This window comes from Panthera tigris, chromosome B3 (assembly GCF_018350195.1).
Source record: "Panthera tigris isolate Pti1 chromosome B3, P.tigris_Pti1_mat1.1, whole genome shotgun sequence".
In the NCBI taxonomy this organism is placed as follows: domain Eukaryota; kingdom Metazoa; phylum Chordata; class Mammalia; order Carnivora; family Felidae; genus Panthera; species Panthera tigris.
The window spans coordinates 54,177,719-54,201,779 of NC_056665.1; the positions used below are offsets into that span (position 1 = coordinate 54,177,719).

Below are 24,061 nucleotides of genomic sequence, written 5' to 3' on the forward strand. Positions count from 1 at the left end.
CCGTTGCTAGAGCCTGGCGCCGCGCAGGTCCCGCGCCGAAAGTAACGGCTGGGGAGGGACGCGGGGCGGGGTTAGAGGGGGAAGTCCCGCCTTAGCCTCTCGGGTTGTGGGCGGTGTAGCCTCTCTGCTAGAGAGACAGGATCCCAGGGCAGTGAGGCCCGCTCGGTGAGGCTGAGCTTCACACCCTGCCGGCCGAGTTTCCTGCTTAAGTGGCACGCGGTTCTGGAAGTGTACTCTCAAGGTGTAGTTGCAGTGAGTTGTGAAAAATGCTGATCCCACGGGACACTTTTCCATTTTTCCAATTCCAAAAATATTTTAGTCCTGAGAGAACTTGGTTCTGTTACGTTTTTATGGCTATGTCAAGATGAGTACTTCGTGCGGTGCGTAGTAATGAAAGCTCTTAGAAACATTGTGTGTACCTTGATGGTTTGGTTCTCTTGAAAACTACACACCACTCTTTGTGTACCCTTCCATTTTGGAATTAAGCATAATATGTGGGTGGATTATTAAACCACGTTTCCTTACGCCACCCCAAAGAAAATCCCAACCAATTGTGAGATTGAGAAACACAATGGCCAGATATTAAGCATTGTATTTATTGAGTACTTTGAATTTAGCATGTGAGAGGTAAAGGACAGAACCTTGCGCTAGACGAGCTTAGGACATCAAGTTAAAACCTGGGTAGTACAGAAAACACAATGTGACTAATAAATTGTAGTAATTTTACAAGAGCTCAGAATGGAGTGGTCAACAAAGGCTCATTGGTTGGACTTGAGTAAGGCCTTGAAGAATGATTATGGCTTAAGAGCAGTGCTTTTCAAGGGGAATGTGTGGGACCCATTGGTGGAAGTCCCATTTATAAGCAAGGAAATGTAGTGAGTCACAGCTACGTGTTTTTAAAATTTTTATTAATTTTTTAAGTAAGTTCTAGGCCCAGTGTGGGACTTGAACTCATGACCCTGAGAGCTGTAGTTGCAGGCTCCCCTGACACAGCCAGCCAGGCACCCCAAAACTATACATTTAAAAAAATGAAATAGTATACTGTGGAAATGGCAGCACATGGCACTTGGTGAAGTATTATTTCATGGAGTTTTAAATTGCAGACAGTCCCTGGTATAACTTGGGATTTTTCGACCTTATAATGGTGTGAATTCAGTATGCATTCGGTAGAAACCAAACTTTGAGTTTTAACTTGATATTTTCCTGAGCTACCCATATGTCATATGAAATTCTCTTGTGGGCAGCCACATCAGCCAGGCCATCACAAGGGTTAACAATCAGTACACTTACAACCATTCTGTTTGTCACTTTCAGTACAGTATTCAATTATATGGGATATTCGATACTTCATTATGAAATAGGCTTTGTGTTAGATGATTTTGCCCAGCTTTAGGCTAATGTAAGTATTCTAAGCACATTTACGGTAGCTAGTCTATGATGTTTGGTAGGTTGGGTGTATTAAATACATTTTCAACTTAACCATGGGTTTATCGAAACTTAACCCCATCATAAGAAAGATCTCTGTGTGGGTGCGTGCATTTATAAAATGTATGTCTTCTTGTGCATTTCTCTTTAAAAAGCTTGAAAGCCACTGCTTTAGGAGGAAAGATGAACTTCCTGGGTGAAAAAAGTTAACAATAGCAAGTCTCCAAGCCAAGAATAAATAATTCATGCCTTTTTCTTCTTTAACTGCTTTAGTTCAGGTGCTCAGGTTAAAAAAAGCAAATGATACTGTTTATTCATTGAAGTGATGTGAGTATTGGGTTACTTGTGCTCTGTAATACATTAGTCCAAAACATGACTTAAAACAACTTTTTTATTGTGTTCATGGATTGTGTGTTCAGCACGGCACAGAGAGTCAGCTTTTCTCTGATAACTCAGCTCGGAAGTCTATGAATGCTAGCAGAAATCCTGTGTGTAAGACTCTCCATGTGGCCTGAACTTCCTCACAGTATGGCAGCTGCGTAATCAGACTTCTGAGGGCTCCACAGTCCAGCATTGCCATGAACAAGGCAGAAACTACATGTTCTTTTCTGACCCAGTATCAAAGAGTAACACAGTGTCACTTCTTACACATTATTTTGGTTATAAGTGTGTCTTAAAACCTGTCCAGATTATAGGAAAGGGGACATAGATAGATACCACGTCTCAAAAGATTGTCAAGGAAATTGTGGCCATTTTTTTTTAAACCACCATGATGAATTTACTACTGTCACAGAAAACCCCAACATTTCAGGGGTTTGATACAATAAATTTTTATTTCTCACAGGAAATTCAGATGTTACTAGTCAGATGAAACATTAGACTCAAGGATTCAGGTTGTTTCTTGTGTTCTTTTGTTTAATTTTTACTGGTTCTACTATCTCCTAAGACTTGAGTCCACAGCTCATCTGACAAGAAAGAAAGCATGTTGAATCATACCAAAAGTTTTAGAGGTCATCCCTAAAAACTGGCATATATCACTTTGCCCACATATCAAAGATCCCTCCCCCTCCCACTTTACTGCATGTGAGCTTGGGAACTGTAGAGAAGCATACACATGTTGGTAAGCACTAACAGTTGACATATTCTAGGTTTTTCACCAAAGCCTGGTAGTTCCCAACCCCTGCATTCTATTCTCAGTTCTCTCAAAAGGAAAATTCTTTCAAGACTCTTTAATTATTCTTTCGTTATTTACTGCATATGTCATAATATATTACAGTGTTTTGATTTTTTCAATTTCAGACATTTTCCATTGACTTTCTTCTAAGGAAGTCAATGATAAAGCTCTTTTATAACACCACCCCCAGGTACAAGAACATTCCTTCTCTCTCTACCTGTACACGTTCTTATCCCCTCATCTCTCAATGTAGTAATATCTCAATTTTTGTTTAAATTCACATTTGTAAATATCATTCAACCCTGAGCCACATATGATCACGTTAACTTTTAATACAACCTTTTACTTTCTTTTGTTTAATAATAGCCAAATTGTTGTGTAGTTATTGGTAATCTGTTCTCAGACATTCTGCCAAAGTGGTAAAGCATTATAATCAAATATAGCAATTAAAATATTTCAATCTAGCAGATCATTTTTTCCTCCCATATACATTTTCCTTTCATTTTTTAAATTCATTTCTACTAAGGGTTTATTTTTTTCATCTTTTAAAAGACAAACTTTTGGTTTGTTGATTTCTCTGTTTTCATATTTTTATTTCATTGGTTTCTGCTCATACCTTTCATACCTTTTTCTATTTATTTAAAAAAAATTTTTAATGTTTATTTATTTTTGAGAGGGAGAGAGACAAAGTGTGAGGAGGGGAGGGGCAGAGAGAGACACAGAATGTGAAGCAGGCTTGAGGCTCTGAGCTGTCAGAACAGAGGTCGAAGCGGGGGCTCAAACCCACAGACCATGAGATTATGACCTGAGCCGAAGTTGGATGCTTAGCCAACTGAGCCACCCAGATGCCCCACCGACTGTGTTTTCTTTTGATTATAGGTCCCATTTTACTTCTTGTTTGTACATCTTCAATTGTTTTATTGTGTATTAGACATTATGTGGGAAAAATTATAGAGGATGAAGTATAATTTAGCACAAGCCTTTTTATCTCCTTGACATTCAAAGTGAGATACTGATCTTTTGATTCCTCCTAGACTTGAGTTGAACTTTACTTTTGCTTTAATTGGATTGAAGTTCACCTGTGTCTAACCCAACTTCCAACTTCCTTCTTCATAGCCAACTCTTATATCTTGTCAATATTCAATTGGGAGAAGTTGGAACTGATTTTTTTTTTTTTACATTTTTGCTTCACCTTTGAAGTCAACTCTGTCAGGGCCCCGAAGCCCAAGTAATGTTAAGAATGTGTTGGCCTCTTTAAGTCCTCTATCTTTCCATCCCCTCCTGGACTGCTGCTTTTTTGATAAAACTCAGAAGGGAGGCATAGGGTCTGGGAAGGGATTGTTTGTCTGAGTCATTTGTTTTTGTATTTAGGTGTCTTTCAGGCTCCAGTTTGTTCCTCCAGCTCATGCAGATGCTTAAGGTCCAGCTGATTTCTCTTCATCTCTGCAAAGTTCCTGCACCATGGCAGACCAACAGTTCCCTCAATGGATGGTTAAAGATCACTGCCGGGTAAGGAAACTGACACAGCTTTATGCTCACTTATAAAGGGGATTTTTTTTTTTTTAATTTCAGGTCATCCAGGCTTCCAGGTAGAAAGGCTTCATGGGCTTTCAATTGCACAGGCCCTGATGATTAGATGGACCCTATACTTGCTTTAATGGTCTGATATTACCATCTTAAAATTCTTAATAATTTTTGAACAAGGGGCTCTGCATTTTCCAAATTATGTAGCCCATACTGCTTACTAGCACCCACTACTCTTCACTAACCTCATAGAAAAGTGAGATTTTTATTTTGTCTGGGTTTCCCTTGTTGTTACCAGGGAAGCATAGGTGTTTTGCATCCTTCTACATTCTACTTAGAGCAGAAGTCCATTTAATTTATGCCTGCCTCTTTTTAACACTAACCTTAGAGAACTTTGGAATTTTATATTGAAATTAGCTGGAACTTGTGTGAGTTTTACTTCCTTAACTTATTTTTCTAATTTTCTTTAATTGGAATGTACTATTTTCCAATACAAGTAGGTAAAGAAGTTATGTATATATGTGTGTATACATACACACACACACACACACACACACACACACATACATGCACGCACAATGGAATATTATGCAGCCATAAAAAGGATGAGATATTGCCATTTACAACAATGCAGATGGACCTAAAGTGTAATAAAGTGAAATAAATTAGAGAAAGACAAATACGATATAATTTCAGTTATATGTGGAATCTAAAAAGCAAAACAAATGATTAAACAAAAGCAGAAAGAGAACTTTAAATACAGAGAACAAACTGATGGTTGCTGGAGTTAAAGGGATGTGCAAAATGGGTGAAGAAGAATGGGAGATACAGGCTTCCAGTTGTAGAATGAATAAGCTGCAGGAATAAAAGGTACAGCATAGAGAATATAGTCAATGATGTTATAATAGTGTTGTATGGTGACAAATTGTAGCTGTACTTCAGGCGAGCACAGCGTAGAGTTGTTGAATCACCATGTTGTACACCTGAAACTAATGTAATGCGTGTCAACTCTTCTCAAGAAAAAGAAATGAAGAAATGAAGGAAGAAAGAAAAGAAAAGAGGAAAGAAAAGAAAAGGGGCGCCTGGGCCACTCAGTCGGTTAAGCGTCTGACTCTACTTCAGCTCAGGTCATGATCTCACAGTTTGTGAGTTCAAACCCCACATGAGGCTCTGTGCTAACAGTGTGGAGCCTGCTTGGGATTCTGCCTCTCTCTCTCTCTGCCCCTCCCCTGCTTGCTCTCTATGTCTCTCTCAAAATAAATTTTAAAAAAAAAAGAATTTTTAAAACAGAAATATGGGGATTTTTTTAGTGCTTTGTACTAGAAGTGGTTTGATAGCCATTATAAGAAAAAGGCAACATTTAAGTTGTTCTAATTAGCTTCTTTATATTTCATACATTTCAAAATATACTGATAGCTTTCTTCTAGATGACTACTACATTCACTCTCTCTGAAGATATTGTATCCCTAACATTTTTTTTTGTCTCTAAGCATTCTGTGCGTACCATCTCTCTTATTTCTTACCCTTCTCAATCTAGAGTCCCATGTTTTCCATTAAATTTTTGTGACAGCTCAATGCAGCTTTGCTTCTGAACGCTTCTTTTTGTAACGATTGTCACATATACCTTTTATTTTGTTATTTATTATCTGTTATGTATTAGTTTATATTCACCATATTTCAAACAGTATTAGAGAATGAAATATTCTCTTAAACCTCAAAAGTGTAGCTATTTTTACAAAACTATGGTGATTTTGTAATCTTTATCATTTTATATATGTGAAATATGTTATGGTAAATTAAAATGTGCTGCAATCTTTTCAGACATGCCATCATCAGACCATTAGGATATTGTATTAGGATATTCTGAATTCCTCTTATTTTTGCCTTCTTCTTCTAATGGGTTTTTCATTCTCTAGAAATGGTCATATTATTGTTCTGAATAAATACCCATTTTTCTGATATCTATTTACTCATTTATTCATTAATTTATACACATTGCAAGTACTTATTGTGTACTAATCCTGAGTGAATCATCGTATGAAATTTTGACAATTCAGCAGTGACTTATACCATAGTTTCTATCCTCATATAGATACAAATCTACTATGTGTTACTGAAGAGAATCTTTTGGGGAACAAGGAGGACTTCCTAGAACAAGTGACTTTTAATTTGATATTTAAAATAAGGTCAAGAAGGGATTGGACAGAGAAGGTTTGGAACAGGGAGCCTTCCAAGCAGAAGTAAGAATGTGTACAGTCTCTAAGGCAAAGAAGAACAAGATGTGGTCCTGATTAAAATTAATTTGTCTAGTGAAAGAATATGTTTTCAACTTATGAGGAAACTACTAATAAAATCGGACTATTACTTATTACATGGAAATATCCAAACATTTAAGTTACTTTCACCATGTCACTAATATGGCCTTTTATTAAATACTTCATCAGCAAGAGAGGCAAGTTAATATATTTTTGGCTTTGGATTTATTGTAGACACCATCCAACATAGCCCAAAATATCTTGGAACTCTTGTAGGAATTTGAAATTAGGACATTCAACAGGATTAGTGTGGAGTTTTTTTCCCTAGAAGCAATATATAAGAAGGAAGCCTTTTACAGAATTTGGTTTGGAGGCTCAGAATTTAAACATTGATCTCTGTTCCTTTTCAAAGTGCAGGGACTTTACAAAGTGAATATTTTACAATGCCTTATGGCTCTGAAAATTATAACTTAAGTCCAGGAGCATCATTTATTTAAGCAAATTATGTGTAAACATCATAAACAGTGTTAATTTATGTTGAGTTTGTTAGTTAGCAATATTTACATTAATTAGCAATGTTGATTTTACTTCATTAGAAAATGCATAAACCTCCAATGAACATTGAAGAATTCTTAAAGTTTCAAAATTGGGTAAGTAGTACATCTATTTCATGTGCCATTACATCTTTTAAAACATCAGTTGTGAAGATATGGAAGGCTTAAGAAAAGACTGAGAATAGAAATTCAAAAAAACTACATTTCAATGTGGGAAATACTTATAAATATTTATCTCCTTTCAGTAGGCTCTATCTTGTAGCCTTGTCAATGTTCTATTCTCTTTTTGACTTTGAGAAAATTTTAGATCTGTATCCCATCAGAAGGATGATACAAACGTTTCTATATAATTTTGCTAATATGTTTGTTTTGAACATTTACACCTTAAAGAATATCTGATAATTATTCGTACTTCCCTCATTTATCCATGTACCACAGTTTAGACTCACAGGTAATTTGCAGAGGTGGTGTATCAGTTTCTTTGATTGTTGAATCAGGGTGAAATATTCAAAACTGTGTTTTCATGTTGAAAGCTCCTGTTTCCATTGTTAACATTTAAGTACTGACTTCTGGAGTTATTGGGCTTGCTACAAGTTTTCCCTTGGGTCTGTTTACTCGTGAGTCTGAAAATCAGGTTTGTTTTGCATTGGAGAGTGTCAAGGACTAGGATAAAGATGTTAGTGTGGAAAACAGAGAGAAAGGAGACTTTTTAAAATGAGGTGTGTACATACTTTGAGTAATTTGGACTGAATAATTTGTACCTATTTATAAACAGAATTTGCTATACTAAATTTGCAACTAAACTGTTGAGAATAGAATTGCAAAAATACCTATATTTTTAACATCTATTTTCAATTCTTTGTTTAAATAAGTTTTTTTTTAAATGTTTTAGAAAATCACTGAATTCCCTTTAGGAGCAAATAGAATATGAAGATATTCCTAGTTTCCAAGAGTTTATTTCAGTCACTGTAGCAGAGCCAAATATTTTAAACTATTATTAGCACAAACTTTTTGCAACTACAGTAAAACCTTGGTTTGCAAGCATAATTCACTCTGAAAACATGCTTATAAGCCAAAGCACTTGTATATCAGAGCAAATTTTGCCATAAGAAATAATGGAAACTCAGATGATTCTTTCCACAACCTGAAATACTCATATAAAAATGATTACAATACTGTAATATAATACAAGATAATAAAAAATACAAAGTATAAAGAAAAATAAGCCAATTAACCTGCACTTACCTTAGAAAACCTTTGTGGCTAGTGTAAGGGAGACAAGAGAGGAGGGTTATTGTGTAGGACAGCCTTCACTATCACTAACGGAATCACTGCTATCTATTGTCTCAATGGCATCTTTTTCTTTTTGTGCAACTTTAACAAGGAACCTATCCAACGACACTTGATTTTGTCTCCTTTTGAGGATTTTGCAGAAATGTGACATTGCATTGTCATTAAACAGATTCATCACTTGCACTGCTACAACCTTATTTGGCTGGTGCTTTTCTACAAAATTTTGCACTGCTTCCCACATTTACACATCTCCCTAATCTCATTTGAAGTGAGGGATTCCTCCACCTGTTTCTCCTCTTCCTCTGCAGCCGAGATGCAGATGTAGACTTCTAAAATTGTGCAACTTCAGCTACTCATGTACCTTGTTCATACTTCTCCATGATTTCCTTAATTTATACTGGAATCACCTCCTTCTTACCACCTTTCTTTTCAACCTTTTTCTGTACAAGGGCCATTGTATACACTTGCACGGGTGTTGACTATAGTACAGTATTGAATTCTTCTCATATACTGAATTCAATGTAAGAGGCAATAAGGCAGAGGAAAGGATCTATATCTGCAGGCAGCCTGACCTAGAAAGAAGCAAAGCATTCCTAAGCTTACTTTTGTATGGAAAAGCAAAGGACTGTCCAAAGGTGCTTTGAAGTGACAAAAATATACTAGTGCCAGTTGTGGGCACCTTCCAACATTCTGAAAAATCACTGATTTCTGCCAGATACCACAACCTGAGACTGAGCAATCCAAGCATGGGAGACAATCACCCACAATTCCACAGTGAGAGAGAGAGAGAGAGAGAGAGAGAAAGAAAGAGAGAGAGATGGAAGAACCATAGGCTCAGTTGTGATCATGTGACGTTCGGGGTCATGTACTACTCATATTGCAAGACATCGCTCATTTATCAAGTTAAAATTTATTAGAAATGTCTGCTCATCTTGTGGAACACTCACAGAACAAGTTACTCACAAGCCAAGGTTTTACTGTATTTCGATTTAAATAATGATGGAAACGTGCTATAGCCTAATCACAATGTTTGGGGTCTTTTTAATGCCAAGGGAGAAAGGATTATAGTTAAACCAAAATCAGCAAATAATTATGGAGATATTTGGACTATACCATCATATATGCTTAAAGATCTATGATTTCAGATGAAAATTTATAATTACTTGAGTTGGAAAATGCATAATCACTCTGCTTAAATTAAGAATAATGCTAATCAGGGGTGCCTGGGTGGCTCAGTCGGTTAAGCGTCCGACTTCGGGTCAGGTCATGATCTCACAGTTTGTGAGTTCAAGCCCAGCATTGGACTCTGTGCTGACAGTTCAGAGCCTGGAGCCTGCTTTGGATTTTGTGTCTCCTTCTATCTCTGGCCTTCCCCCACTTGTGTTCTGTCTCTCTCTATCTCTCAAAAATAAATAAATGTAAAAAAAAAAAAAAAGAATACTAATCAAATCAAGATGACAGGTTTATGCCAGCCCTTTACCAAAGATAGAATAAAATAAAAATCAAAGCAAATGTTTTATTAATGGCATGTAAGAAGCACTGTCCTTGTATCCAAAGGCCAGCGTTTATATTGATAGCTTTCAATTTTTATCATATGGCATTTGATAAAGTAACGTATATCTATTTGTACTGTTTTATCACTTATGGATTTATCTGTAAAGTTGTTCTTGTTGTCTCGATTTCCCAACCAAATACTTGTAATCTGTAGTTATTTTTTTTCAAGACATGACTATGTCTATGCATTGCCATACTATTGAATATTTGAAAGCATCCAGGAATAAAATGACTGGATATTTAATTTCTTATTTGCTGGACAAAACTTTTGTCTTATAGGCAATCATAAGAAAGTAATAACTTCCTCAAATTCATTTAAGAAATATTTTTGAGTGCCTATTACAATTAGAATATACTAGTGAATAAAAAGAGGCAAAGATCCCTGCCTTCATGGAACTGCTTTTTTTTTTTTTTAGAATTGAAACATATGATAAACAAGCAAATGAATAAAACAAAATAGAAATTAAAATATATTCTAAACTGCTTATGGCCTCCTGGAAAGCCTATCTATTAATTTCCCTCTAAAATATAAAAGCAAAGGTGTGTATCTGCATAGTGGTGTAGTGGTTAAGGACAGAGACTCTGGTGTCAGATTGCCTGTGTTCAGATCCCAGCTCCACTCCTAGCTAGCAGCAGACCAGTACCTGGAACCTACATGTTAGCTGTTAGTTTCTCATGTCTTATCACTTATCTTTCATCACATCTTCTAAAGATGTCTCATTTTGGCCGATTCCTACCATTTTTATTTTTCTTTTGTAATTTTAATATTTTGTACCTTCTACTCCTGTCTTTCCCCTCTTCCTATTTCTTGTTCTAGTTCTGTGTACTTTTTTTACCTTCGGTCATTTCTCACTTATCTATTTGATCAATTCCCACATTCTCTTCCTGCTTCTTTCCCCTTTACTCCATCACCATTCTGTTTCTATTTTTATTTTTATAAAAATATTTTTGTATTCTGTTTTTATAACAGCCTCTTGTTCCACTAGTGTTGCATTACTATCAATTCTTTGACTTATCCTGTTCATTCATTCATTAATGATTTTTATCCACTACCTACCAGATGCCAGGTATCGTTCTGGACCCTGGAAATACAACAATGAACAAAAAACAGAATACTCCTTGCCATCATGGAATTTACATCCCCCTCCTTCTGCACTGTTTCCCTTTAGTGTTTCACTTTTTTAGTCCTTTTCAGTTCTTTAGGTACTCAAGAGTTGGTTTGAATTCTTTCCTTATTTACACATCACATTTGATCTTCACTGATGTTTATTTCTTACTCTGCGTCCTGTTTTTCTGCTTTCATGTGACTTTTATTTAGGAGTACTTTATGTCTGTATCAATTTTCATTAACAAGTCTGCTACACTTGGGGGGGTTCCAGAGGATGGCGGCGTAGGAGGACGCGGGGCTCACAGCGCGTCCTGCCGATCACTTAGATTCCACCTACACCTGCCTAAAGAACCCAGAAAACCGCCAGAGGATTAGCAGAAGGGAGTCTCCGTAGTCAAGCGCAGACCAGAGGCCCACGGAAGAGGGTAGGAAGGGCGGCGAGGCGGTGCGCGCTCCACGGACTGGCGGGAGGGAGCCGGGGCGGAGGGGCGGCTCGCCGGCCAAGCAGAGCCCCCGAGTCGAGCTGGCAAAAGCGGAGGGGCCGGACAGACTGTGTTCCGACAGCAAGCGCGACTTAGCGTCTGGGAGGTCATAAGTTAACAGCTCTGCGCGGAAAGCGGGAAGGCTGGAGGACAAAGGGAGGGAGAGCTGCTGAGCCCCCGGACGGCAGAGCTCAGCTTGGCGGGGAACAAAGGCGCCAGCGCCATCTCCCCCGCCCATCCCCCAGCCAAAATCCCAAAGGGAACCAGTTCCTGCCAGGGAACTTGCTCGCTCCGCGCCAACACCCAACTCTGTGCTTCTGCGGAGCCAAACCTCCGGCAGCGGATCTGACTCCCTCCCGCTGCCACAGGGCCCCTCCTGAAGTGGATCACCTAAGGAGAAGCGAGCTAAGCCTGCCCCTCCAGCCCCCGTGCACCTTGCCTACACACCCCAGCTAATACGCCAGATCCCCAGCAACACAAGTCTGGCAGTGTGCAAGTAGCCCAGACGGGACACGCCACCCCACAGTGAATCCCGCCCCTAGGAGAGGGGAAGAGAAGGCACACACCAGTCTGACTGTGGCCCCAGCGGTGGGCTGGGGGCAGACATCGGGTCGGACTGCGGCCCCGCCCACTAACTCCAGTTATACACCACAGCACAGGGGAAGTGCACTGCAGGTCCTCACCACGCCAGGGACTCTCCAAAATGACCAAACGGAAGAATTCCCCTCAGAAGAATCTCCAGGAAATAACAACAGCTAATGAACTGATCAAAAAGGATTTAAATAATATAACAGAAAGTGAATTTAGAATAATAGTCATACAATTAATCACTGGGCTTGAAAACAGTATACAGGACAGCAGAGAATCTCTTGCCACAAAGATCGAGGGACTAAGGAACAGTCACGAGGAGTTGAAAAACGCTTTAAACGAATTGCAAAACAAAATGGAATCCACGATGGCTCGGCTTGAAGAGGCAGAGGAGAGAATAGGTGAACTAGAAGATAAAGTTATGGAGAGAGAGGAAGCTGAAAGAAAGAGAGATAAAAAAATCCAGGAGTATGAGGGGAAAATTAGAGAACTAAGTGATACACTAAAAAAAAAAAAAATAATATACGCATAATTGGTATCCCAGAGGAGGAAGAGAGAGGGAAGGGTGCTGAAGGGGTACTTGAACAAATTATAGCTGAGAACTTCCCTGAACTGGGGAAGGAAAAAGGCATTGAAATCCAAGAGGCACAGAGAACTCCCTTCAGACGTAACTTGAATCGATCTTCTGCACGACATATCATAGTGAAACTGGCAAAATACAAGGATAAAGAGAAAATTCTGAAAGCAGCAAGGGATAAACGTGCCCTCACATATAAAAGGAGACCTATAAGACTCGTGACTGATCTCTCCTTTGAAACTTGGCAGGCCAGAAAGGCTTGGCACGATATCTACAGTGTGCTAAACAGAAAAAATATGCAGCTGAGAATCCTTTATCCAGCAAGTCTGTCATTTAGAATAGAAGGAGAGATAAAGGTCTTCCCAAACAAACAAAAACTGAAGGAATTTGTCACCACGAAACCAGCCCTACAAGAGATCCTAAGGGGGATCCTGTGAGACAAAGTACCAGAGACATCACTACAAGCATAAAACATACAGACATCACAATGACTCTAAACCCATATCTTTCTATAATAACACTGAATGTAAATGGATTAAATGCGCCAACTAAAAGACATAGGGTATCAGAACGGATAAAAAAACAAGACCCATCTATTTGCTGTCTACAAGAGACTCATTTTAGATCTGAGGACACCTTTAGATTGAGAGTGAGGGGATGGAGAACTATTTATCATGCTCCTGGAAGCCAAAAGAAAGCTGGAGTAGCCATACTTATATCAGACAAACTAGACTTTAAATTAAAGGCTGTAACAAGAGATGAAGAAGGGCATTATATAATAATCACAGGGTCTATCCACCAGGAAGAGCTAACTATTATAAATGTCTATGCGCCAAATACCCGAGCCCCCAGATATATAAAACAATTACTCATAAACATAAGCAACCTTATTGATAAGAATGTGGTCATTGCAGGGGACTTTAACACCCCACTTACAGAAATGGATAGATCATCTAGACACACAGTCAATAAAGAAACAAGGGCCCTGAATGATACATTGGATCAGATGGACTTGACAGATATATTTAGAACTCTGCATCCCAAAGCAACAGAATATACTTTCTTCTCGAGTGCACATGGAACATTCTCCAAGATAGATCATATACTGGGTCACAAAACAGCCCTTCATAAGTTTACAAGAATTGAAATTATACCATGCATACTTTCAGACCACAATGCTATGAAGCTTGAAATCAACCACAGGAAAAAGTCTGGAAAACCTCCAAAAGCATGGAGGTTAAAGAACACCCTACTAACGAATGAGTGGGTCAACCAGGCAATTAGAGAAGAAATTAAAACATATATGGAAACAAACGAAAATGAAAATACAACAATCCAAACGCTTTGGGATGCAGCGAAGGCAGTCCTGAGAGGAAAATACATTGCAATCCAGGCCTATCTCAAGAAACAAGAAAAATCCCAAATACAAAATCTAACAGCACACCTAAAGGAAATAGAAGCAGAACAGCAAAGGCACCCTAAACCCAGCAGAAGAAGAGAAATAATAAAGATCAGAGCAGAAATAAACAATATAGAATCTAAAAAAAACTGTAGAGCAGATCAACGAAACCAAGAGTTGGTTTTTTGAAAAAATAAACAAAATTGACAAACCTCTAGCCAGGCTTCTCAAAAAGAAAAGGGAGATGACCCAAATAGATAAAATCATGAATGAAAATGGAATGATTACAACCAATCCCTCAGAGATACAAACAATTATCAGGGAATACTATGAAAAATTATATGCCAGCAAATTGGACAACCTGGAAGAAATGGACAAATTTCTAAACACCCACACTCTTCCAAAACTCAATCAGGAGGAAATAGAAAGCTTGAACAGACCCATAACCAGCGAAGAAATTGAATCGGTTATCAAAAATCTCCCAACAAATAAGAGTCCAGGACCAGATGGCTTCCCAGGGGAGTTCTACCAGACATTTAAAGCAGAGATAATACCTATCCTTCTCAAGCTATTCCAAGAAATAGAAAGGGAAGGAAAACTTCCAGACTCATTCTATGAAGCCAGTATTACTTTGATTCCTAAACCAGACAGAGACCCAGTAAAAAAAGAGAACTACAGGCCAATATCCCTGATGAATATGGATGCAAAAATTCTTAATAAGATACTAGCAAATCGAATTCAACAGCATATAAAAAGAATTATTCACCATGATCAAGTGGGATTCATTCCTGGGATGCAGGGCTGGTTCAACATTCGCAAATCGATCAACGTGATACATCACATTAACAAAAAAAAAGAGAAGAACCATATGATCCTGTCAATCGATGCAGAAAAGGCCTTTGACAAAATCCAGCACCCTTTCTTAATAAAAACCCTTGAGAAAGTCGGGATAGAAGGAACATACTTAAAGATCATAAAGGCCATTTATGAAAAGCCCACAGCTAACATCATCCTCAACGGGGAAAAACTGAGAGCTTTTTCCCTGAGATCAGGAACACGACAGGGATGCCCACTGTCACCGCTGTTGTTCAATATAGTGCTGGAAGTTCTAGCATCAGCAATCAGACAACAAAAGGAAATCAAAGGCATCAAAATTGGCAAAGATGAAGTCAAGCTTTCGCTTTTTGCAGATGACATGATATTATACATGGAAAATCCGATAGACTCCACCAAAAGTCTGTTAGAACTGATACATGAATTCAGCAAAGTTGCAGGATACAAAATCAACGTGCAGAAATCAGTTGCATTCTTATACACTAACAATGAAGCAACAGAAAGACAAATGAAGAAACTGATCCCATTCACAATTGCACCAAGAAGCATAAAATACCTAGGAATAAATCTAACCAAAGATGTAAAAGATCTGTATGCTGAAAACTATAGAAAGCTTATGCAGGTAATTGAAGAAGATATAAAGAAATGGAAAGACATTCCCTGCTCATGGATTGGAAGAATAAATATTGTCAAAATGTCAATACTACCCAAAGCTATCTACACATTCAATGCAATCCCAATCAAAATTGCACCAGCATTCTTCTCGAAACTAGAACAAGCAATCCTAAAATTCATATGGAACCACAAAAGGCCCCGAATAGCCAAAGTAATTTTGAAGAAGAAGACCAAAGCAGGAGGCATCACAATCCCAGACTTTAGCCTCTACTACAAAGCTGTCATCATCAAGGCAGCATGGTATTGGCATAAAAACAGACACATAGACCAATGGAATAGAATAGAAACCCCAGAACTAGACCCACAAACGTATGGCCAACTCATCTTTGACAAAGCAGGAAAGAACATCCAATGGAAAAAAGACAGTCTCTTTAACAAATGGTGCTGGGAGAACTGGACAGCAACATGCAGAAGGCTGAAACTAGACCACTTTCTCACACCATTCACAAAAATAAACTCAAAATGGATAAAGGACCTGAATGTGAGACAGGAAACCATCAAAACCTTAGAGGAGAAAGCAGGAAAAGACCTCTCTGACCTCAGCCGTAGCAATCTCTTACTCGGCACATCCCCAAAGGCAAGGGAATTAAAAGCAAAAGTGAATTACTGGGACCTTATGAAGATAAAAAGCTTCTGCACAGCAAAGGAAACAACCAACAAAACTAAAAGGCAACCAACGGAATGGGAAAAGATATTTGCAAATGACACATCGGACAAAGGGCTAGTATCCAAAATCTATAAAGAGCTCATCAAACTCCACACCAGAAAAACAAATAACCCAGTGAAGAAATGGGCAGAAAACATGAATAGACACTTCTCTAAAGAAGACATCCGGATGGCCAACAGGCACATGAAAAGATGTTCAACGTCGCTCCTTATCAAGGAAATACAAATCAAGACCACACTCAGATACCACCTCACGCCAGTCAGAGTGGCCAAAATGAAGAAATCAGGAGACTATAGATGCTGGAGAGGATGTGGAGAAACAGGAACCCTCTTGCACTGTTGGTGGGAATGCAAATTGGTGCAGCCGCTCTGGAAAACAGTATGGAGGTTCCTCAGAAAATTAAAAATAGACCTACCCTATGACCCAGCAATAGCACTGCTAGGAATTTATCCAAGGGATACAGGAGTACTGATGCATAGGGGCACCTGTACCCCAATGTTTATAGCGGCACTCTCAACAATAGCCAAATTATGGAAAGAGCCTAAATGTCCATCAACTGATGAATGGATAAAGAAATTGTGGTTTATATACACAATGGAATACTACGTGGCAATGAGAAAAAACGAAATATGGCCTTTTGTAGCAACATGGATGGAACTGGAGAGTGTGATGCTAAGTGAAATAAGCCATACAGAGAAAGACAGATACCATATGTTTTCACTCTTATGTGGATCCTGAGAAACATAACAGAAACCCATGGGGGAGGGGAAGGAAAAAAAAAAAAAAAAAGAGGTTAGAGTGGGAGAGAGCCAAAGCATTAGAGACTGTTAAAAACTGAGAACAAACTGAGGGTTGATGGGGGGTGGGAGGGAGGGCAGGGTGGGTGATGGGTATTGAGGAGGGCACCTTTTGGGATGAGCACTGGGTGTTGTATGGAAACCAATTTGACAGTAAATTTCATATATTAAAAAATAAAATAAAATAAAATAAAATAAAAAAAAAAACAAGTCTGCTACACTTATAATCCATACCTAGAGGGTACTCAGATCCCTACTGTGATTTTTCTCAGAAGATCAAAGGTACTTTATAATGGAATAATTATTTCAATCCCATTGTCTTTCTTTAGGGAACAACCTATTTATTTATCTGTTTGTCTGTTTATTCATCCATCCATCCATTCATTCTTTTTTTAAAGCTTAAGGAAAGAAGAGTTAAAAGTCAATTCTTCTAACCCTGGTCATTCTTCATAGTTTTTACTCATTTTTGGAAACCTCAGCACTTTTTTTTAGGGCTTAGGACATGGGTGAAGAACTAATCATATGTTCAGTAAACAAAATCTCTTTTCAAACTTCAAGAGAGCCCTTCTGTCTAGCTACTAGGCTCCATCTCTAGTTGTGTACCAGTATGTCATATTCTGTGCCTCTGCCACTGCCAAAGTTTAATTGCAGTAACTAAACATATGAAGCACATAGCCGATTCTTGCTTCACTGACGTTTTAAATAAGATAAATGTCTTCCTGACGTTATCACTGAAGACTATAGTGCTATAATGGAGAATTTAACTCTTTAGGGAACAGAAATTTCCAGTCCAATTCTTTTGTCTCTTTGGAATTGGAATACATTTGTTTTTAAATTAATATAATCACTGTGGACTCCGGATGCTTAAACCCTAGTAGTGTTGATTTTCTCTCTGCCAGTAACGACATCATTTTTGCCTGGCTGCTCTTCTGCCTGTTGGCTGCTAGTTGACTCCAGTTTACCTTCCCTAGGACTGGCCACAAAATTTACTTTCAGATGATACTCTATTCAAGGAGCAGGTGGTTGAAGGAAAAATAGAAAGGAATAATAAATGAAAGTATGAAGGAAATAATGATAGGAATATGAAAGGAATAATAAATGAAAGTATGAAAAATGAAATGAAAGAGGGGGAAAAGGCAAGTATGATCTGCCACAAGATCACCGTCTGGTATCCATTTAATCATGCAGCCACGAAGAAGCCAGTGAAAAATCAGGGCTTAGTTATGCATCACCTTACTCATGTTAATGTCTTTGGGACATCAGTCAATCCCCTGATTACCTTGGGAAAGTACAGAAGACAGAATCTTATATCAGGCTTATAGGATTATGGAATACTATATTCACCTCATAATATACTTCAATATCTTGGGAACAAGGATTGTGATATCTCAAGTCTGGCATAAGGATACATTTTTCATTAAGGTTTGTGTATATTGTAAAATCTGGCAAATGCATTTCCATTTTAGTCTCTCCTCTCTCCCAAATCTCCCCTAGCAATAGCAACACATGACCCCTAGGGACTGTGTTTTCAAATGTGGCTGTCATTCTGACTTGACAATGTTTGTTTCCAAGAATTGCATCCTGTGATTATATCTTATTCTTCCAATGTCTTTGTACTTTTTGATACATAAGACCCAAATTTTAATGCAGGAAACTTCTCCAGGTGGTTGTGTCTTGTTTAAGATACAATATGTAGGAGTTGAGAGATGGCACTTAGGTATCTAAGTGTATTCTTTTTCCTAAAATGGTAGAGGGACATAGATACCTGTAGGAAAGTTTTCTAGAGTTAGAAGCTAGGTATTATTCAAGTACCTGCTATTATTAGAGAGCATAATTTATAAATAAGACATGTATGATGGGTTCAGAAAGTCTTTAAAGGAAGAAAAAGGCAAGTGGATTAGACCAAGCTATTTAAAATTTTAAATAATTCCTGATCTGCAGACTTCATATTTATTCCCATTTAGCTAAATTCCCAGAATATCTCACCCAAATTCCATTCAAGAGTTTATTCTCTGCAGATTTTCTACCATTGCAAAAAACATTCTTTTACTCATACACCTTTCTTAATGTAGCCAACTTTTTTTGTTTTGCTATTAGTTGATTATAATTAAAAGATAATCTTGTATTTAGATTTGCAAATATTATTATGAAACTCCTTCCTTTCCCTTCATTTCCCTTTCTCTTCTTCCCTTACTCTCTTTCCTTTCCTGAGCAATTTAGTCCTGAAGCCACTTTGGGACCCAAACAAGGCAGATGTCCATATTGGCACTGGGGAGGAGGATGTACTGTGATGGCCCTGGGAAAGCTATCTGAATTCAACCATGGTGAGGAGGGTATACATGTGATGCCTAAGGTCCAAGGGAGTGAGATGATATCCACCTGTGGCTGGGGATGAGGAGTTTTTCCAGGGATGTATGGAAGTAGGCTGTGGCTTGGTATGAGAAGTCAGAGCTCAGGTAGGGGTAAGGAAGGTATCCCTGAAGAATTGGCAGCCTGGCATTGGATGTCAGAGTCTAAGCAGGATGAAAAGGGCATCTACATAGAAAAGAAGCTCCCAGTGAGAGGAGAGATTGGTTACCTGAAAAGATCGATCAAATAAGTACATATACCAAGGTTAATGGCAACTAGATTTTTCACTGTTGGAGGTGGTAATTGTACTATGGAAAGAAAGAAAACTAGAATGTTTGGAATTGGAATTCCAGGTTTCACTGTGAACTCATGGTTTTAAATACAGTAGAACCTTGGTTTGTGAGCATAATTCATTCCAGAAACATGCTTGTAATCCAAAGCACTTGTATATCAAAGCAAATTTCCCCATAAGAAATAATGGAAACTCAGATGATTCATTCCACAACACAAAAATATTTATATAAAAGTGATTACAATACTGTAATATAATACAAAATAATAAAGAAAATACAAATGTAAAGAAAAATAAATGAATTAACCTGCACTTAACTTTGAAAACCTTCCTGGCTGGTGTGAAGGAGAGAGAGGAGGGTTATTGTGTAGGACAACTTTCTCTATTACTGATGGAATCACTGCTACCTACTGACTCAATGGAATCTTTTCTGCATGGGGGCCATTGTGTATGCTCACACAAATGTTGACTGCAGTACAATATTAATAAACTCTTATTATATACTATATTTAATGTAACTGGTAATAAGACAGCAGAGGAAAGGGTCTATATTCTATATGTGCAGGCAGCCTGACCTAGAAAGAAGCAAAGAATTCCTAAGCTTACTGTTGTATGGAAAAGCAAAGGACTGTCCTTAGGTGCTTTGAAGTGACAAAAAATACATGAGTGCCAGTTGTGGGCACCTTCCAACATTCTGAAAAATCAATGATTTCTGCCAAACACCACAGCTTGGGACTGAGCATCAAAGCTCAGGAGACGATCACCTACAATCAGTGAGACAGAGAGAGAGAGAGAAGAACCATTGGCTCACTTGTGACCATGTGACTTTCAGGGTCATGTACTACTCGTATTGTAAGGCATCACTTGTTTATCAAGTTAAAATTTATTAGAAATTTTTGCTCATCTTGTGGAACACTCACAAAACAAGCTACTTGTAATCCAAGGTTTTATGGTACAAAGAGATCAAAAAAAGACTGGGGAATTTGTAGACTGAAGGAGACTAAAGACTTATGAAGCCTAAATGTAATACATGACACTGAACTAGATCCTTTTGCTATAAACAGCATTATTGGTTCAGTTGATAAGACTTGCACAGAGTCTGAGAATTAGGTAGGAATAATGTATGACTGCCAATTTCCTGAACTGATGGTTATATTTTGATTATCTAGGAGAATGTTTTTGTTTTTAGTAAATACACACTAATGTATTCGAGGAAGATGGGGCATCAGTCAAGTAAGCAACTTATTTTCAAATGATTCAGGAAATAAATTTTTTTGGTAAAACATTTGAAACTTCTAATCTTTTTGATTGTTTCACAGTTTCAAAAAATGCATTTAATAAAAAATTATGCTGTGTTGTGCAATATTTTCAACACCTGAAACTAACATAACATTGTATGTTAATCATATTTCAGTAATATAAAAAAAGATAATGCAATGGAATTGTCTCAATTTTAGCTCATTGATTTTGAATTCTATTATTTAAATTCATCAAAAATGATTTAGGTTGTATTCATTCACATTTTTTGCAGGATTATTGGCCAAGGGAAATCCATTTTGGAGACAGTGATAAATGGTTACACACTGTAAAGAAAATAAAAGAAGATAGTTCATTTACGTCAATTTATACACATCTGTGGAGAACTGTCCCTCGAATACATGATGCACTCATTACCATGGAGTCAAGATTAAGGGAATGTTCAATTCTTTTGAAAAACCATGCCTCTAAAATATTTGAGTGGAACAGCATAATTTATGAGACAAGTAAACTTTATTTCTTTATAATGGTAAAGTAATGGTCACTTTTGTGTATCTGCATGTCTGTCTCTGTGTGTGCATTCTCATAAAGAATGAAATCCTAAGGTGTAAAATATCTAAAAACATAAAATTTATTTTATTTTAAAACTTCTTCATTTCAACATAGTTCAGTCAAGATTTTTAGTTGAACATGAACATGTGGATTTAATGGAAGTGTTGTTAGAACAAAGCCTAAAATAGTTGTGAACTTTGTTAAGCTAGAGTGGAGGTAGCAGAATAACAAGAAAACAGGGTTGCATCAACTCTGTGTTGGTACCAGAGACAAGCAAGGCAGCAAGGGTCAAAACATAAGAACAAAAACACCTAAAACCCAAAGTAAGGTGAGCTACATGAGCTGGGTTAGCTTGTAGGAAGTGTTCAGCATTCAGTAGTGAAAAACTACAGACTGAATGAAGAGCATATCTGCTAGTAATGATTGTTTTTACCTTTTTTCAGTATTTATATAATACTTTTTTATCTAGTTGTATTTCTTAATGCTTAGAGAGTAGCTTTAGGTACTAATGGTGATTCTTGTATTATTCTTTATTTAGTGGGCAAACTTTTCATAATACAATCCTTAAAAATGATAATATTGGTTTACTTACAAAGTCTTTTCTGTGTGTTAAATATATTTAATTAGTTATATTAGATATTTGACCTCCTTTTTTACATCTTGATTTGTCAAATTCTGACAATGTGTTTAATATACTATTAAATTCACTACTGTTTTAGTTTAAATTTTCTTACTGAGGGGCGCCTGGGTGGCGCAGTCGGTTAAGCGTCCGACTTCAGCCAGGTCACGATCTCGCGGTCCGTGAGTTCGAGCCCCGCGTCAGACTCTGGGCTGATGGCTCGGAGCCTGGAGCCTGTTTCCGATTCTGTGTCTCCCTCTCTCTCTGCCCCTCCCCCGTTCATGCTCTGTCTCTCTGTCCCCCCCAAAAAAAAAAAAAAAAAAAAAAGTTGAAAAAAAAATAAATTTTCTTACTGAATTTTTCATCATTTTTAGTGTTAAAAGTGTTTTTAAATTATATAAGCTATATATATAGCTTGTATGTGTGTCTGTAATAGAGGGAGGTATAGAGAGAGAGTGAGCACAGGTGTACATTTTCAAAAAATATTTTATATTTTATGTATATTTTATATATACTCATTGTCCTCAATATGTAAATGTCTGAGCTTCAACTCAGGTCTAGGTTACCTGACTTCAAAGTAGTCCCCCATAATCTTTCACTGGGCCTTGCTCCAAAGTACTGTACTTTATTGAATTTAAGGTGACCATGAAATAACCAAATGTAAGTAGCTAAGCTATTTGAAAAACATGGGCTTATTCAGTGGGAAAGAACTGAGATAAAACTTTAGATTTAGGAGGAAGTACCAAAGACAAATTAGTTAGAACATGACATTTCTAAAAAAAGGAAACCTAATACAGTATTTGTACATTCAACTAAGGGTATGTGTGTCTAGCATTATGCTTATCAAAATAGCTAGTTGATCTCATTAACTAGTTTAATATGTAATTTCTTTAAAGTATTTAAATTTTATCTAATCATTCTTTTAAAGGTTCTAAAAGAAAATTGGAAAGATACAAGGCATTTCTAAGGAAGCACCATAAGAGAAAGAAGATAATGGTATGGATTTGTTTTCATCTTCCTTGAAAAATTATATTTTCACAGAAAATATAATTACTGTAATTTCCTAGATAAGCACAGATAGCATTTTTAACATTTCCCTTTAGTCTTTTATTGCCTGTGTATCTGTTTATGGGTTTTTAAAATAGGTGGACTCATATTCTTCTTTACACTCAGTATTAGAGTGTTGGCATTTTTCACATTACTATGTTACTTGAAGACTTAATGTATACAATACAACCTCCAGCTATTTAATAATTTATAATAACCTACTTCACTATTATAATAGTGCAGATTCCATGTCAGTCCTCTTCCTTTAGAAAATATTAGCAATTATTTTTTATTACCTTTAGAATTGCTTTGTCAATTTTTGTTAAATCTCTTTGAGTGTCTGATTAGAATTATAATAGACTTCAAATGAACTTTTAGAAACCTAGTCCTTTTCAAAAATACATTCTAAAATTATATAATGTTACAGTCATGAAGACTTTAAGTGCCACCACTAGCCTACCCACCTCATTAAATTTTGTTTTTTAAATTTCAAAATTACTTTGTTTATTCCTGATTATGATTAAGGTAGTCATTTTAGAGAATCAGAAGAAATAGATAAGCAATAGAAAGGATAAGCGCTGTAATTCTATCATTTATCAGCAAATCACATGTATCTCACTATCTAGTTGTCACTTTCACCTTTCTTTTATTTTAAAAATAATTCAGAAAATTTGGATTAAATTATACATTTCTTGTGGCGCCTGGATGGCTCAGTTGGTTGAGCAACTGACTTCGGCTCGGGTCATGATCTCATGGTTTGTGAGTTGGAGCCCCGCGTCAGGCTCTGTGCCGACATCTCAGAGCCTGGAGCCTGCTTCTGATTCTGTGTCTCCCTCTCTCTCTGCCCCTCCCCCACTCATGTTCCGTCTCTCTCCGTCTCAGAAATAAATACACATAAAAATTTTTTTTAATTATATATTTCTAATTCATTAAATGTATTATGAAATTTTCATCAATAAATATTTTTCTTCACCATATTAAGCATAAACTAATGTAATAGCTCTTTGGTTAGACACTTAAGTTAGTTTTCATTATTCAG

General features: G+C 37.3%; 1 protein-coding gene across 6 annotated transcripts in view; it reads left to right on the plus strand.

The window, feature by feature from the left end:
* The first annotated feature begins 50 nt into the window (after positions 1–50).
* The window catches only part of FAM227B (family with sequence similarity 227 member B), a 213,586-nt gene continuing 189,575 nt past the window's right edge, over positions 51–24,061 (plus strand). For 3 of the 6 annotated variants that reach the window (XM_042988909.1, XM_042988907.1, XM_042988906.1), the window contains exons 1-5: positions 51–252; positions 3,971–4,108; positions 6,975–7,028; positions 21,079–21,310; positions 22,904–22,971. In XM_042988909.1, the coding sequence (XP_042844843.1) occupies positions 4,061–4,108; positions 6,975–7,028; positions 21,079–21,310; positions 22,904–22,971 (402 nt within the window). In that variant the 5' untranslated portion in view covers positions 51–252; positions 3,971–4,060. The remainder of the gene's footprint in view (positions 253–3,970; positions 4,109–6,974; positions 7,029–21,078; positions 21,311–22,903; positions 22,972–24,061) is intronic. The other 3 variants (XM_042988904.1, XM_042988905.1, XM_042988910.1) reach the window with 3 other exon arrangements.